Below are 17,534 nucleotides of genomic sequence, written 5' to 3' on the forward strand. Positions count from 1 at the left end.
CAATGGACGTGGAACATATTTTAAAGTTTATTCAACTGATGCAAATTATATTTGTATTGAACAGTAGAAAAAAATTGTATTCTTTTAATTGATTTAAAAAGGTTTTTGAAACGTTGACTGATGTATTGATGACCAGCTAATAAAGGGCGGATAGGTCTCGAACCTCAAGCAGGTCTCAATTATATTGTAGTGCTTCGGCCGTGAGATGGGGGCAGAATGATTTAGAGAAGGGGCGGGGGCTATAAGACAACACTACGGGACTTCAAATAGATCTTATTAAAGTAGTGCATTTCTTTAGACAACTGAAAATATTTCAAATGGAGATATGAAGAAAACTTGGCGCACTTTTCACACTTGACTTTTACCAGTCAAGCACCACGAATTGAATTCAGCTGTTTCTTGCGAATGAGAGATCAATTTAGAGCACACGGAACTGTGTGTCAAGGGTGAAGAGGTCAAACTGGTCACTCTAAAAATTTGTATTAATAAGAGACACCCGACCACAATAATTGCTTCCACAACTTCGTTCGAGAGCAACTACAAATCTCCATTCTAACTGGGAAAGAGAACGGTTCTAATAACGTTATCAACACACATTAGATCGTGTGATATAATTTGCAATGTTGAATTCGGTATTGAATAAAATATTGGTCAAAGAAGTTTTTTTCAAAAGATTGAAAATATTTTGACAAGTTGCAAGTATGTTTTTGCAAGAATTTTGTTGCAGCTCGCTAAGTTGCAAGAATTTTCCACAAATATTAGCTGCAGTTTTGCAGCTCACGTCAAAATTCAATTCAAAGTTTAAGCTATGTTGTTATGCTTAAAGCACAGTAATAAAAATTTCAAAACTGGAAGGAATTCAGGATAAAATGAACTGAAAACTTTAATTTTCAGAATTTGCAAGACAAAATGCAAAGAATCATTTTTTAAAAAAGTAGTTCAAAATAATTGCGAGGATGATCAATTGGCTGAAAAACGCTGCGAAGAATAATTGCTCAAAGCGATCAGTTAGAGCGCTGTGACTAAATCCATCCATCCACTGGGAATTAACGAAGGCGCAATTTGTCTCCGCTAGCTTGGATGGTCCAAAAATAGATAATTCAGATCACTCCTGCCTTGTACTCTTATCACAAATATCAAATTGCACTGGGTAGTGATAAATGTGTCAATTAGAACAACTAGGTCAGTAAAATTATAACAACTGAACTGTTTTTGCGGAAGTAATAAGTACGCGGAAGGATCGATCAAAAGAAATGGAGCTTCAAAGCCGACATTTCATTTAGCTCAAGTCAAAATGGGCACGAAACGGGAACAATATTTCTATCTAATTCGATCAGTGCCCACGTTAGTGACGTCAGTAGGAAAAAATGGCTGCCTCCCCTTAAAAGATTTTTTCTAATCAGAAGGAAAGAGGGATTTACGATCTATGTTTTGTTTGGGGGTAGAGATTGGGCGGAGGATTCGGGGACATAAAAACTCGAATTAGTTAAACGCATCTAATAAAGCGAACGCAAACTTCGAATGGGGTATTCAATTGAAAGATACTTTAAAAAATACAAGAAAAAATTGAAAAACCCGATTCAATAAAGTTAACGATATGCTAAAACTAAATTTAAATTCACTTTAATTAGGTAACTGCTTTCGCATTTTCATTAATAGCCTCGGTTGAGTTTATATTGAATGAGAATTCAGCTATTTGGGATGTAAATGTGCCATTAATAGTGGCAAATGAGTTCAGCGAAACTTGAGTAATCATCATGATAGGGGAGGGAGGGGAAGGGGCATTTTTGTGATTACATACATTAAATAAGTTCATCCATTCCTTTATTTATCTCTTTTAACACCCACGGCCCTGAGCCCCTTAATCTTGCTAGAAAAGGCAAGAAAAGTCAGTCATTCAGTTTAAAAGCGTACCAACTGAACTGAATTATGATTCGAAGCCGTTTGCTTTAGTTGAAAATGTTAACATCTAAGTAACAAAGACAATCAAGTTCATTCATAAATGTTACCAAAGAACACAGTATATTTTCGGCAACCAATTCATCAAAACAGTTCATCACCGCGCCTTTAAAAATGTGAAGACATGGTGGGAGCCGTCGCTGATTAAAATTGATCCAACAGAGACACACACAACATTGCAAACCGATAACTTCTATCAACCGCCAAAAATTAGATTGCTCGACCCTCCAAATTTAATTGGGGGTTAGGAACTTTACGCTACCTTGGCTTTGTTCAGTCAATATTAGTAGATCGATATCTTTTGGGGAGAGATACAAAAGTTGCACCGTCGAAAAGCTCTTTAAAAACTAAACCCATCACTGAGGAGACTAAAAAATTCTCATTTCTCAAGGGAAAATTCAGGTTTCAAGTTTCAATATTTGTCATAATTCCGCCTTTTTACTTTTTTTGTGCACGCTTATGGTCTTAAAAACAATTAAGATAAATTATAAAATGCGACAAGTCCCTTCAAATGAAAAAAAATCTAGAACGGCTAAACAAATAATCATTAAAAAAGTGCAACAAATTTGAGTTTTTTCGTTTTTTCAAATTAATTTACGTTTAATGCAAGGAAAAGATTGCTATAGGTTGCATTGGATTGTAACTTTGGATACATCAACAATAAAGTGTAAAATAGGTTCAGCACAGTTTCGGACACCATTTAATAACATAGCCGGCATATTGGCGGAAAACAGCCGCCGTTGACGGGCTAGACACATATCGGGATTGAAACAGAAAAAGAACAGATTGAAATTGACAAAATTTTCCTAAGTTTCAAAAAGTTCTCTAATTCGGTCTGCAGTTTCAGATAAATTTTAAACCTATAGGTACATCAGCTTCTAAACTGAAGGGTATTAAGCTTATACTAATATCAGCTAACAATTGCCCTAATGACCTTTGATAACTTAATGCACTATGACTTAATGACCGGGCTTTATCGTTTTATCCCGTTTCATTTGATTTTGCTCTTTTGACATTGACCGTGTTCACTAAATTGCGCCATTCGATGTGTGAAAGAATTTAAAATCCATTCAGTTGAAACGGAGTGAGGTGAGAAGTCAACGTGAAAATGGTGACTTATGTAAAATAAAAAAGGTGATCAAAAGGAAAAACGAATTAAAAAACATAACAGGACAAGTCCTGACGTACAATTTAAGCAACTAGACCTAAAACAGACTATGAGAAAGGTGGGAAAACCATTTCTAAAAAAAAATCAAAAAAAACAAAACAGAAAATCAATGTCAAAATGCCGCAAGTGAACAAAAAACCACTAGCGAGAAATGGAAATTTGGTGCTAACAAAAAATTAGGCCTAGAATGAACTATAGAATGAACTAGGCCTAGAATGAAAAATCCGATCCAAAAAATTGAAAAAACAGTAAAAATCAAAGTGAAATTGCCGCATGTGAACAAAAAAACCACAAGCAAGAAAGCGAATTTTTGTTCTCAATCTAAATTAAAATTAGAGCGAAAAAATTTCACGCCGCAAAACCACTCCCTTTTTCGCTCCACTTCCTGTTTCAGCGTGACCACAATCACTACTCCAATTTGACTTCAAAAAACATGAAAATGTGTGAACAGATCTTATAGACAGCGCCCCAATACAGTTCAAATTCTTTGAATTTTAAAAGAGCGGCTAAATAATAGCCGTTTGAGAGGCTGACGGCGGCTATTGATAAATTACTTTAACTGAACGAAAAATTAAGTTGAAGTTCAAATTCGATTTGATTTTAATAAAAAAGCCTATAATTAAATAAATGCTTAGCAACAATCACCGCCTAAGAATGCTGAGTTAGGGTATCATCTCGATTTTCTTAGAACGGTATGAATGAACATACGCTGCAGGTTGTCGGAAGAGAGCACACCAAAACACTAATTGTTTTCAAACAATTCAAAAGTGGTCACTTCTGATTACATTGCAGTTATGCCACTCATGTTTCATAATAATAGGATAAATGGATTAGCATCAATACCAATAATCAAGTCAACTAAGGCTTAACAAAAACCAATAAACATGTCAACCAAGGCTTAAGAGAACAGTATCTCGTAGTTCAAGTACCAGGTTTCAGCCATCTTCATGGGATAGTCCCGTTTCAATATTAGATTTGGTTTTTTGATAGTCAATCGATACCAGACCAATCGAAGATTTATAGCTAAATTGAAGAAAATAGTTTAACAAATTCAGACAAATTGCAAATTAATCGTAGAAACTTTTAGGCAAAAGCATTGACAACTACAACTAATCATTAATGACAAAAAAAGATCGGAACATAACCGACTAACGTCGGGCGAATTGCTCTCAAACGAACGCCAACGATGTGCAGAGGTGGGGATAGCGAGGGAAGTGAAGTGAGAGGGAGCTGATGTGGGGGGGGGGGGGGTGTCAACCTCTTAGAACCGCACTTCATACCATAAGTATAAGTCTCCAAAACAGTTTCTGTGAATCGCAGAGTAATGAGCTGAAAAGCTCTAAGAGCAATTAATGCCCGCTGAGCGCTACCTGTTTATCCTGTTTTGAGGACGAAAAGTCAAATGGCTCAGACGAAAAATCGGATTAAAAAAAGACCGACAGGACTAATATAATTGCTTTAACTTCGTTTGAGAGCAATTAAAACATAACCAAATATCATCGAACGAATATCTCTCAAACGATCGGCAGTGGTTGGCTTCGGTAGTACCCAGCTAGAGCCTACAGATGCTAGCATTGGGGAGGGGTTGAACAGAGTGGGTGAGTTGGGGGAAGGGGGGGGGGTGGGGTCAAGCGAGGGGGGTAGAGCTGGGAGGGCCGGACGGGGGCGGGGGGGGGGGGGGGGGGACAAAAAATCGGATTAAAAAAGAACGACAGGAAAACATAATTGCTACTAAGTTCTTTTGAGAGCAATTAAAAAAGAAAACAGGATTTTGGTTACGAATAGAACTCTTGCGCGACATTCAACAGCCAAGTAGGGATAGTCAAAAATTCTATTTTGAGAAGAAAAATTCTGAAATAGCAAAAAAAAGCGAGACCTTGAAGAACCTCAAAAACATCAACGAAAACTTCAACAAAGAAAATAAAGAAAATGTCAAAAATAATCAACACAAATAATCGAAAATCAGAGCTAATTCTTTATCTATTCATGTAATACTATTTCCAAAAATCACTATGCGGGTGTATAAGCGCAGTAGGGTGACCAGATGTGAGTCCAAATCTACAGCTTGGAGGAGGGTGGACTGGGGTGTTAGGGGAGGGGGAGGAGTCAAACCTTTAAGACTAATAACCGCCTTTCAGACCTTAAAAATGTCTCCTGAAACAGTTTCGGTGAGTCGGATAATTGGAGACCAGTCGGGCGTATGGCTACAGAACTGCTCGCTTTCTTAATGCTCTACGAGCGCTACATATTTAACCCGCTTTCTGAGGACGAAAAGTCAAATGGATCAGAAAAATGCAGTCGAGAGAAAAACTGCATTAAAAGGTCCACAGGACTAATATAATTCCTAATAACTTCATTTGAGTGAAAACAACAAATGATTCGTTAGGGATCACTCAGGTTTTAATGATTTTAATGATTTTAAGGCAACTCATTCATGTTGTATGTTGACCTTACAAATGATTGACCTCTTTGCGAATTTTTAGTTCACGGTGTTCGACGGAGTGTTCTATCGTCTCTTTCTGATTTCCAGGCCGCGAAATGTACTTCAACCTTCAGTTATTTTCACTCCGCGCTCAATGGGCTAGAAAAAATGGTAAAACTTATCAACATCCCTGCTCATCAGACAATGATTCAAACAATCTCCCCTGTGGTTGCGCGAGCAAGTACTGTGAAACATTAAACAAGACCGATCTTGGAAATAACATTGCTGATCCCCGAAAAGCTGTGATATAAAAGGATTGTATGAGTCTACTGAAGGTAACCTACAACCCCTGTGCCTGAAAAGAGCGATTATCACGTCATAGCTAACCACTTGAGAATTTCTTGGAAGCTGCCGATATTCCACCAAGGACCTCGATTGCAAAGTGAAAAAATCAATTCCCATTTTTTAAGAATTATTGTCGTGGAGGCAATACTTTTCATTTGAGGAATCAAGCTTTTATCATGCCTTTGTAGACGTCTTCGTGACCAAGTTGGATAGCAGCGACGGAGAATCAGTTACATAAAAACCAGTTTTGCGTGCTTTCCACGAGGAGACAAAGGTATCTGTGGAGCGTGATAAACTTTCTGGCATGATCACACGAGATGTCAAGAACTCCTCCACAGAAAGGGCATTTCTTTTCTGCGTTGTAGATAGGGACATGGAACCTGTATTTGGCACTAAATGCCTCAACATGTCACACAGGCAATGAGAGCAGTGGCTAAACTCTGAGAAGCTAAACTCTATGATACTTTGAAACGTTCGTTAACAAGAGCTGCTTGGATTGTCTGTTGCAAAAAATTTTGAATATTTAGTGGTACTAAGCTGGAGTAAAGTTTATGAAAATCATTGCAGTCTAAGAGAAAACAGAAACAACGTATGATGCTTTATACTAGTCTTGGCCTTGGCAGGATTATAGGTAAAGTTGATTGAGTCCCAGATTCTTTTGGAAGAACAGTATTGATGATGCTCAAGTTTTCACCGCTGTTGGGCATCAAATTCTTTTCACGATTTAACAAATGAATTGGGCGTCTGGCAACACCGGGAAAACAATATTTCGAGGCCAAAATACAGTGGCGTAAGAATACTAAGAGACACTGAGGGTCATCAAGGTTGCCCAGTTAATCAAACAGTACCAAGAATGTTGTTGCAGAATTAGTGACGATTCCTGAATCTTCTCTATGATGGGCCAAAGCGTCAGCAAAAATCAGCGACACCAATGGTTTACTTAATTGCACTTCACTTTCACTGCTAATAACAAATTTATCATAAAGTAACCAGCTGTTTTGAGAGTAAAAGAAATTGGTAAAAGCTGCAATTGCCAGGCATTGAAGTAGCAACTGCTTTCAGAATTTCTCTGATTTTACAGAATTTAAAGCATTACAAAAATCAATTTGCAAAATACCCGTGGAACCTGACTAGGGGAGTATTTTTCATACGAAAGATTCGACTTATGTATAATGGCTTCCGCTTCACCCTCCACCCTAACAACAAATTGCAGGTTTTTGAAAATATCTATTGCTTCTGAATTTGCATCCTTTGCTAAGTACTTAGCCATTCGTCTGCCAGAGACCTTCTCGACTGCAATCGGGCAAATACCGCCTTTCTTTTTCAACAATGCTGATAGCTATGCACTGCGTAGTGCTTGCGTAACATATTCGGGAAGTTTCCCACACCAAGCATGTGTTTCCATACACCCCTTCGAGTAGTAAAAAGACGTTTACAAAATTTGCTTCGCTAGAGAGCAAGTAATAAAAACATAAACCAACTAATGTCGGAACAATTGCTCATGAACGACAGGCGAGGCAATTTAATTCAGGGGCTGTAGCCTAGATCAATTTTTTATGGGTGCAAAAACAGTTGACAACGCCAGGATTTGAACCATGGACCTCCCGAGCTCTCACCAGAAGCACTGCCCACTCGGTTCGGCTATCAGTCCCTGCTTGTTGGTATGCTGCATCGTATTTATTTTAGCAACAAGCTTTACTTCGGAGTGAGAACAATAGATATCACTCAAAAATGAAGAACGAAAGCGTGAAAAAGTCACTTGAAAAGTCACTTGAGAATGTTCTAGAAGAAAAGCGCAAAAACGGTCAAGCAAAAATTTGCATTAAAAAGATCAACATGTTTACAATAATTACTATAAACTTCGTTTACAGGATCAACTAAGGATTACAATTGGTATAATACTTTTTATCTCAAATTTCTAAAAATGAGCCCAATAATAATTAAAATCTATTGGTAGGCGCGCTAGCCTGTAATTCTTGGAAGCCTGGCTAATTGAACGTTGTACCCCTTTCTTTATGGCTAGAAAGATATAATTCTAAGGATATATTACATCAGTAAACCCGACCCCAACTAAGCTAAAATCAATCTGCAATCCTTGCAACATTTTTAGGGTGCTAGGACAACAGATCGAAAGACAACAGATCGAAAGCGAAAATTGGGACAATAGATCGAAAATTAAATTATTCAAGTTACGTATTGGCCAATCAGATTTGAGCGCTCATATATTATACAGCATATAGCATGTTCTGTTGTGATATTTTGTTCGGTTGTGATAGATTCATATCAAGTCCCACGGGCCGCTAAGGCATCGCCATGGCTCGCGAGGCATGGCCATAATGTGGTAATTATATTGCAGCTCGCAAATAATGCTTAATTTCAACCAATAAGAATAAAGATTAATTTTCGATCTATTGTCCCAATTTTTCTGTTTTCGATCTGTTGTCCTTTCGATCTATTGTCCGGTCACCCATTTTTAGTTCCCCGTAGACCGAGATAAACATGTGAGCTATTCAAAAACAGATAACCGTTTTGATAACCATTTCTTATTACATGACGTAAAACGATTTATGAAGTAAAGTCCAGAGAAATTCAACAATAGTTACTTTCATTGAACAGACGAATTATATAGTGATTTAACGATGCGTCATTTTCATTTTAATCTGAAGCTAGCAAATCTAAAGCTCAAGAATAGATTTTCAATAAAATAGCTTTGAAAACCAATTACGAAACACAATAGCCATTCATCAATGTACATTGTCGAGATAAGTTTCATACTTATTCAAATGAAACAGCCAAAACGCAGCCTTGCTAATAAAAAAGGACAAAAATCAGGCTGCCAAGCTATCACACAAATAACCTAAATTCAAATTAAAGAACTAAAAATGTTGTCCCACACTAACACCTATGAGACTCGTAGCATTTCATACCGAAATAAATAATCAACAAAATTTTGTTAGCAATCCAATGATGTCGATTGCGCAGAAATCTTCCAGTGAAATTCAAGTAATTCTCATTACCGCAGTCCCTCCCCAGTTAAGTGAAGCATAGAACGCATAATTCGATCCCCCCCCCCCGGTAAATATACAAGAATGAGGGGACATAAGACCCGAACACGCGAAAATTTGGGAAATATTGGGCAGATGCCTTGGACTCCTGATATCCTGAGTTCAGTTGCAAATATCTAATTATGGTGGTCAACATTTATGATAATCAAGATTTATTAATGATGATCAAGCCACGCTTCTTACATTGAAGTGCATGCGGACATTGTAGCCAGAGCTGCGTATTCGAATGGTGTCCAGCATTCCAGTGTACTTCAACTGTCTGGTAACTGTTTTCTCGTCAAACTCCAACTCCACCTGGAAAAGAAAAATGATAAATTCTTTCACCAAAAAATCTTAGACATTTGTTTTCTAATTTGTTTTCTTGACAGAGAACCAAATTTAATTTACGAAAAAGGTAAGCTTGACATGAAGATCTACTTGTTCAACGTATTCTTTTTTACAGACTGAAGCTTTGCAAGTTCAGATATGTTGATTCCAACCCAGTACTGTTTGGATTTCACAGTAGTTGCGCCTCAACATTGCATAAAAAATTCTCAAATACTTCTCCAAATATTCTAAAAATTAACACCTAAAACAGGTCAAATAATTCACTAGATATTCACTCATATTACACCAAACGGGTCAATTTTTATATAATCGCAAATTTCGCTAAAATTTTATATTTTGAGGCTAGCATCCATCTTCACGGTAAATCAATGCTGCACCTGCCAAAAGAGAATTTCCCACATTCGAGGATGAATAACTGGTCAAATGTCAATGGTATATGGCCCAAAAAGCTGCGAAATGCCACACAAACTAGATGGCAATAGTTATAAAACTCGATTGATTTGGGTGTGGACACAGTAAAAAAAATTCAGTATTTTTTAGAAAACCAAAAGTTTTAGCTTAAATTCCTCATTTAATTTCACTGCAAAAACCTTACTTTTACAACCTCGATTAAACGGTTCTCCTTTATTAACTGCAGAAGCGTTTATGGTAACCAATATGTGGCCAATGTCCGAACATGCAAAAATCAATAAATTTTGCATTTTGTGGCATGAAAACCAATATGAACATGTAATTAGTCTGAAACTTTATTGCACGAGTTTTATTAGAAAAATCCAGACCAAATTAAAGACCTAATAGCGCGTGTGAACATTTCAAAAACATGAATTTTAGTTAGAAGAAGTCCGCTTGATTTTTTCTTAAAAGTTGCACTTTTGTTGCACAAAACAAAACGTTTGAATTCACGAAGAGCAGTCGGTTGACCTTGAGTGAAACGTTATGAGAAAACTTTAAAACTCTAAATGTTCGCTTGAAAAGAACAATCTTTCTTTGCTGTTGCAGTCTTATCGCACAAGATTCCAATTCGAGTGTTATCTTTGATTTAATTTGCTTTTTACTTTATTAATTTTTTTTCTATTGTTATCAGTCGGCAATGGAGATGAGGCCACATCATCATCAACGTCCAAACCCTTAGCTTCAGAGGTTGTCGTGAGTAGTATTCAAGACACAGAAGTGTATTGAAAAAAGAAATCGAATTCTTGAAATCAAAAAATAACTTACAGGACGAAGAAATTAGGGAACTAAAAGCAAAGAAAAATATTAATGATCACCTAAGAGCGCAAGAGAGATACACGCGCAAGGACTCGTTACTAATCGTTAATCCGCCCTTCGATGCTCGACAAGTTTGTAATGTAACGCACGAAACTTTTTTGAGAAATTCTTGGGGGTCGAAATTACTGAGGACAGTATCAAAGCGTGTCACATTATTCCCAATTCCGGAAACGAGTTTCAACTGCCAACAGTAATTTGCAAATTTATTTATTTTGCCGACAAACATAGTGTCTATGAAAAAAGAAAACGACTCAGAAAAACAAAAAACAGGATAAACAACAAATTCATCTATCTAAACGAGCCCCTACCAGAATATGAAGCTCAGATCAAAAACGAAGCAAACAAACGAAACATGATTACTGCAACACACAATTGTGCAGTTTCCGTTTTAGTTGAAAATGGTAGAGAAAAGGCAAAATTCGTGAAAAGGCAAAATTATTAACGAGATAGAAGATTTGGACTCAATCAATGCTATAAAACGAAAAAAACATTTCGAAATAGCTTCTACTGACGACGTTATCAACTCACCTGCATACAAACGACTTAATATTCAAAAGGAATAGAACAAACGACATCTCACAAACTCAGTAACTGTAATAAAAAGCTAAAACAACTCAATTATTTTTGTTTGGTTTCTTTAATGTGTATAATATGAGCACAACTCAAGATTTAGGGTAGAAACTTATCGCAAGCTTTAGGTGCGTAACGTTTGGATCATGTTTTTTAAACCTTTTTTGCTCATTACTTAAGTTTTTTTAAATTTCATAAAGTCAGCTTATATATGTATAAGATCACCTCAAATTCAACTAAAAATCTTTGAAAATTGTTTCAGCCCTCTGCCTGTGATTTCCGCAGGCGGCGGCCTGTCGGTTGTGATTTACGCAACCATGCAGACAGGGCGCAGGAGAGCAATGAAACAGAATGTTTTGATTTGTTGCTGGTGATTTCCGCAAGCAACAAATAAAAAAAAACAATTAAGCACTGTTATATCAAAATAGTTGGTAGTTTTATACAAGAAAAAAACCAGACTGCAATGGCAGGGAATTGATAACGAAAAGTGTCTCTACGTCAACAATGACAATTAAAAGAACCTGTAATCCTGTACAGTTCCAATTTGTTCTTCAAAACATTCGATCCGTGTCTAAGAACCTAGACGAGTTTGAAGTGTACATTAATAGCATGTCTCAGAAACCTGAAGTAGTTTGCCTTACTGAGACTTGGTTAAATCCTAGCTACAACAGTAACTGTTTTTCTTTGAATGGTTATCAAACAATTATAGCCAGCAATCGTAAAAAAAGAGGTGGAGGTGTTGCATTCTTCTTGAAAAATAACAAATTGTCAGATAGTTAAAAAATTAGAAACGAATTCCGTTCAACTACTAACAGTCGCCATCAAAAACATAAAAGAAGAAATCTGGTTCTCATGTATTTACATGCCACCAAATTGCACTAATGAAGCCAATTTCTTGACGGTTGAAAGATATCTCGACAGCCTAATGGTTGACCCAGAAACAAAACACGTACTTTGTGGGGATTTTAATGTTAATTTTTTAATAAACAGCAAAAAAGCCGAAAGCTTAAAAGCCTTTTAGCCGGAAACGGTCTCAGTATATCAAGCAATAACGACCCAACGAGGGTATCAAATGGCAGAGGTACACTCATTGACGCAAAATTTTCTAACTTTTTTATAGAAACAAAAGTTAAATCAACCAGTATAACAGATCATCACACGGTAGAAGGGTCCTTTGACCTCAATGGCAGTCCAGAAAAGTATTTTAAAGCTCTAAGAAGCCGCAATTGGCATAACCCAGATAATCCAATTACAAGAGAAAGACTCGAAAAGGATCTCAGGTATCAATTTGAGGTCCACAGAAGTAGTTTAGAACTCTTACCAATTGACAAAGCCTTCAAAAAATTTCACGGATTGCTCACTGAAGCATTAAACAGTCACCTTCCTGAAAAATATCGTACACAAAAAAAGAACTAAAATTGAATTGATAATGAGGTTAAAAACTTAGCGACGAAAAAACGTAGTCTTAAGAAACTGGCAGATACAACTGGAAGTCCACAAATTCTCCAAAATTTTCAAAAAACTTGTAAAAACCTTAAATCTCTCATCAGATCTAAAAATCAAAATCTACTTAAAACCGATTCGGTAAAAAAACAAAAAATCTTTTTTTGAGCTTTACAGATCTTTAGCCGGCAATTCAGAGTCCTCTAAAGTTTTCTGCTCGCAAAATAAAATAGAAGAGTTTAACGAGTTCTTCTCAAACATTGGGAAACAATTGAATGCAGAATTTTAAACAAGAAGTGCCGTTACGATAGTCAAAGTATGCTTCTAAAATCGATATCTGAAAATGACGTAATGTACGCTATCAACAACTGTAAAAACAAAGTTAGCCTTGATTGCTATAACTTGAACTATTTTTTCATTTAAAAAGTTTCTGACTCCTTAGCAGCGCTTTTACAACTCTTGTTTAACAGATGCATAGAACTTGGACAATACCCAGGGTGTTTGAAAATAGCAAAAGTTATACCGTTCTTCAAAAAAGGAAATAAAGATGACCCATCAAATTTCAGGCCCATCTCGTTGCTACCAATTATAGGGAAAGTCTTTGAGCGGATTAAATTTGATCGAATTCAAAACTACCTAAACGTTTTCAAATTCTCTCAGATTCACAATTTGGCTTCAGGCACGGGAAGAGCACAGTTGATGCCATTGCAACCTTAATAGAGGAAATAAGATCAAATCTCCACAACAACAGTGAAAAAACCAAATGCACCTTTCTAGACTTAAAGAAAGCTTTTGATACTGTCGATCACAAGATTCTACTGCAAAAGTGTTATAGATATGGTCTGCGTGGTCCAATAAACAACATTTTAAAATCAAATTTGTCCAAACGAATGCAATATACTTTAATTGGAGATAAAAAGTCCAAACTGAATGTTAAAGAACTAGGCGTGCCACAAGGATCAATTCTTGGCCCTGTTTTGTTTATTATCTACATGAATGACTTAAGTTTGTCCCAGAAAAAATCAAATGTTATTTTATACGCCGATGACACTGTTGTGAAGAGCAGAATTTCTGCATCGAAAATTGACGATGATCACGACAGAGCACTAGATAAGGTCAATGATTGGCTCATAAAAAATAAACTAACACTGAACAAGGAAAAAACAAAAAGCATGTTTTTGGTAAAAAAAAAAAACAAAAAAATGTTGTGTCAAGAACATTCATAAAAAACACTAAAATTGAAAAAAAACAAAGTTTCAAATACCTGGGCATCACAATAGATAATGATCTACGTTTCTCAAAGCACTCAAAGCATGTGGTCACAAAACTTTTGTCGAAATGTTCTATCTTTTATAAACTAAGAAAAGTTTTGAGAGAATCACAGATGATAAAAGCGTTTAGAACATACATACAGCCAATAGTACAATACGGAGTCCTGATATACGGGTCAACAACAATCACAACTATTAGGGAAATAGACAAAGTTGTCAAACGTATCGTGCGGCTAATTTTTCATCGAAAAAAGTTTGAAAGCACTTACGAAGAAAGAGTAAAACATAGGATCTATTTAGCCTCAGAGTTACATGCCTATGAGGTACTTAAGCAAACACTAAAAAACATAAGGGGACAAAGTAATATTTCACCAACTTCAAAGGGTTTCTCAATGCAAAATTGCCTTCACAGTTTCACAGTTTTCCAATAATAGTTAGGATAATCTATTTCACAGTTTTCCAATAATAGTTAGGGTAAGGCGGGTCTTAAGAATGCTTCTAGGTTACGATGATGAAATAATAGAAAAGATTGAAAGCATGTCTACTGCCGAAACAAAAAATTTCTGTCATCAATTTCTAGATAATTATATTTTGGGTAATGAGGACATAGTCAGGCTGTTGTATGAGTTTTAATATCACAACTCAAAAGCGTTCCATAACCAGAATAATGTTTTTCACTAGATTTAATGATACCTTGAAAAATAGCGCTTCCTCTTTTTTTTCTTTCTACATTTTGAATCACTTTCATCCAGATAAACTGAACGAGACACTTGAGAACGGGCCATCGGCCCAATAGTGCTCTCCCACAGTCAAATATGTGATTGTATTTGTACAGGTAATTGTGAAAAGCTACTTATTGACTGATGGAAACAATTTATTATTATATTATTAATTGTCTTCTTAATACACAATTAGTTATCGAGAGGGACATTTCTGAAATTAATCACGAATTAGGCTTTCCTTCATTTCGGTATTAGATACCGTATCCAAGGGAAAGGGGTTATTTAAAGCAAATTTGAAATAAATTAGCCTAGCTTCACTCGTTTCCACACACGCTTACAATTCTAAACTTGAAACATGGGTCGTGAAAAAGCATGATGAAATCGAGTATGTATACTCGATTTTTCGGACATTCTCCAAGTGATGACCTAAAGTGACCTCGTTAATTCATTTACGAGTTAAGTCATCAGGTAATTATATCTGGCCGCTAATTAGTGTAAAGAACAATGCCACTCGCAAAAGCAAAAAGCACCGGAATAAATGCGAACAAAAGAAATCTTTTGAGCTTATGAGAGCGATTTAGATGAGGCGAAACGCAAGAAGTCAAAGACACAAAATCGAAAAATAAGTCTAGCACAAACATTGCATAAAAACATCAGCGGCAAAGTGCCACAACCGACTCGTACCAATGGAACTCTTGAACAACCAATAGCCCAACCTTATAGTAGAATACAAACAACAGAACCAGACGGCAAAAAGTATATTGCCTAGGATTACTGACAAAAAAGTTTCGGAAAAAGCAGGCAAATTAATTAATTATAGGAATGGGGGAGAAGACCTTTTTCGGTCAATCTGACCAACTCTGATGTGGACAATGTGGACAAATGTCGCAAAATCTTGTCACATTTATCCGCTTTGTGTCGCTACTTTCCACGGTCTTTATTGCAATCAATTAGCTTGAAGCTAGAATTCTCGATTGAATTTATAATGATCTAAGACTACACTTTGTTAATTACCTTATTATGAGTACATTCAAACCATCGATTTGCCTTTTTAATCAGCAATAAGCAAAAACATAGATGGCAGATTGCAATAGATTCGTAGATCGGCAGTCTAAAGAACCAGTAAAAAGATAGAACAAAAAAATTCGTCTTTTCATTGAAGGCTGATCTGTTATAGTTTGATTAAAAATCTGTATAAGTTATTGCTGCCTCTATTAGCTGATCTCAAACAACCTTCATTTAAAGTGACACACACCCATTTGACCTTATCTCTTTGAATTAAAGTAAACAAAAGTCAATTTCAAATTGAGGAAGTCATTTTTGAGAGTGAGGTAAGTCAAGTGACCAAAAAATTAATCACGCGCATGAACAAAACTCGCTCCACTAAGAGCGAAAAATGACGTCACACATGCAATTCAGTTGAAATTGCATGAACGAATGAACAAAAAGTGGCTGTGACGTCATATGGTCGTAACAAAAATCATGACGACGAAATAAAAAACATAGCAGGAAAAGTCCTGACGTACAATTCAAAGAATTCTCATTGACTAAAAACACTAGACCTAAAACGGACTATGAATGGATTGGAAAAACCATGCGGCAGTGAAATTGCCGCATGTGAACAAAAAACCACTAGCGAGAAAGCGAATTTTTGTTCAAACACCGTTTTCTCACTCTATTTTAAATTTAAAGCGAAAAAATTTCACGCCGCAAAACCACTTGCTTCTTCGCTTCACTACCTGTTTCGGCGTGACCAAAATCACTACTCCAAGTTGACTTCAAAAATCATGAAAATATGTGAACAGATCTTAAACATACCCGGCAGATTGCCGGAAAATAGCCGCCGTTGATTCCAATAGGCATGATTGGGATTGAAAGAGTAGATATTGAAAAAAAAAGATTTTTGTTCAAAAACATTTTTTAAGTCCGATTTATTTTGATGGCATTTCGTAGTTGAACATAATGTAATTCTGTTTCTTAGAGAGAGGCTACAGGGGCTACTATTAATACCAATAAGCATTAGAGATGGTAACTAAGACCTATAGGAACGACGTTCAAAAAGCGGGCATCTAAAATTGGGCTTTATGGGTTTATCCCGTTTCTACTTCTGACTTCAATTTTTTATACTGACTCTGTTCATTTTGAATTGCTTTGCTGAGCAACTGATGTTCAAAATCACTTTTAGCAGAATGAGAAAAGAGAGAAACTAGCCTGGAGAAGTCAAAAAGATATCACGCAAAATGTTGAAAAAGCGGCAAAATGAGGTAAAGCGAAACATTTTTTTATTCGACGAAGTAAAAAAAAAATAGGAGCGCTATAATAGCGGGCTGAGAAGATGAGGGCGGCTATTAAAAAAAAGACAGCGCCCCAATACAATTCAAATCCTTTGAATTGTAAAAAAAACCAAGAGAAGGCCAATAATATCCCCAGCTATCGCTTTGCGGCTATTAATAAAGAACCTTTGTCTAATTAAAAATCGATCAGGATTTCTTCGATTTCTGCTTAATTGGAAAATTTTAAACAGTTTTCGTTCGACGATAGCTCAAGCACAAATCATGGACAAATGTGATGGATATCTCCAAACTTTCTCAAATTTGAACTAAATTCAATTCACTGTCACCGTCTTCCACGCTCGCTTATATCTCTAATCTTAAAACATGGGCCATGACAAACTCCGAAAAAAACCAAGCACATTTGCTTTTTTGTGGACGTTTTGTGACGTTATGACAGAAACGGATGGAAAAGATAGATCCATTCAATACCTTGGACAAAACAATTTTGTTTAAGCCTTTAGAGACAAATGCAAAGCCTAAGATGCAATCATGCCAACATGTTACTTCATGTTTGAAGTTTCTCAATATTTCTCTTGGAAAAATCGAAAAATTCAAAATGCGAAACGGAGAAACCCGATACAAATTTGATAACGAAGAGGATGCAAGCAACAATTGAAATTTTCTAATGAAAAAGAATAAT

General features: G+C 36.2%; 1 protein-coding gene across 2 annotated transcripts in view; it reads right to left on the reverse strand.

Moving 5' to 3' along the window:
* The window catches only part of LOC142349582 (uncharacterized), a 140,591-nt gene that overhangs the window by 70,243 nt on the left and 52,814 nt on the right, over nucleotides 1-17,534 (reverse strand). For both annotated transcript variants that reach the window (XM_075401244.1, XM_075401243.1), the window contains exon 15: nucleotides 9,143-9,253. In XM_075401244.1, coding sequence (XP_075257359.1) covers nucleotides 9,143-9,253 — 111 coding nt within the window. The remainder of the gene's footprint in view (nucleotides 1-9,142; nucleotides 9,254-17,534) is intronic.

Source organism: Convolutriloba macropyga, chromosome 11 (assembly GCF_964194025.1).
Source record: "Convolutriloba macropyga chromosome 11, txConMacr16.3, whole genome shotgun sequence".
Taxonomy (NCBI): Eukaryota; Metazoa; Xenacoelomorpha; order Acoela; family Convolutidae; genus Convolutriloba; species Convolutriloba macropyga.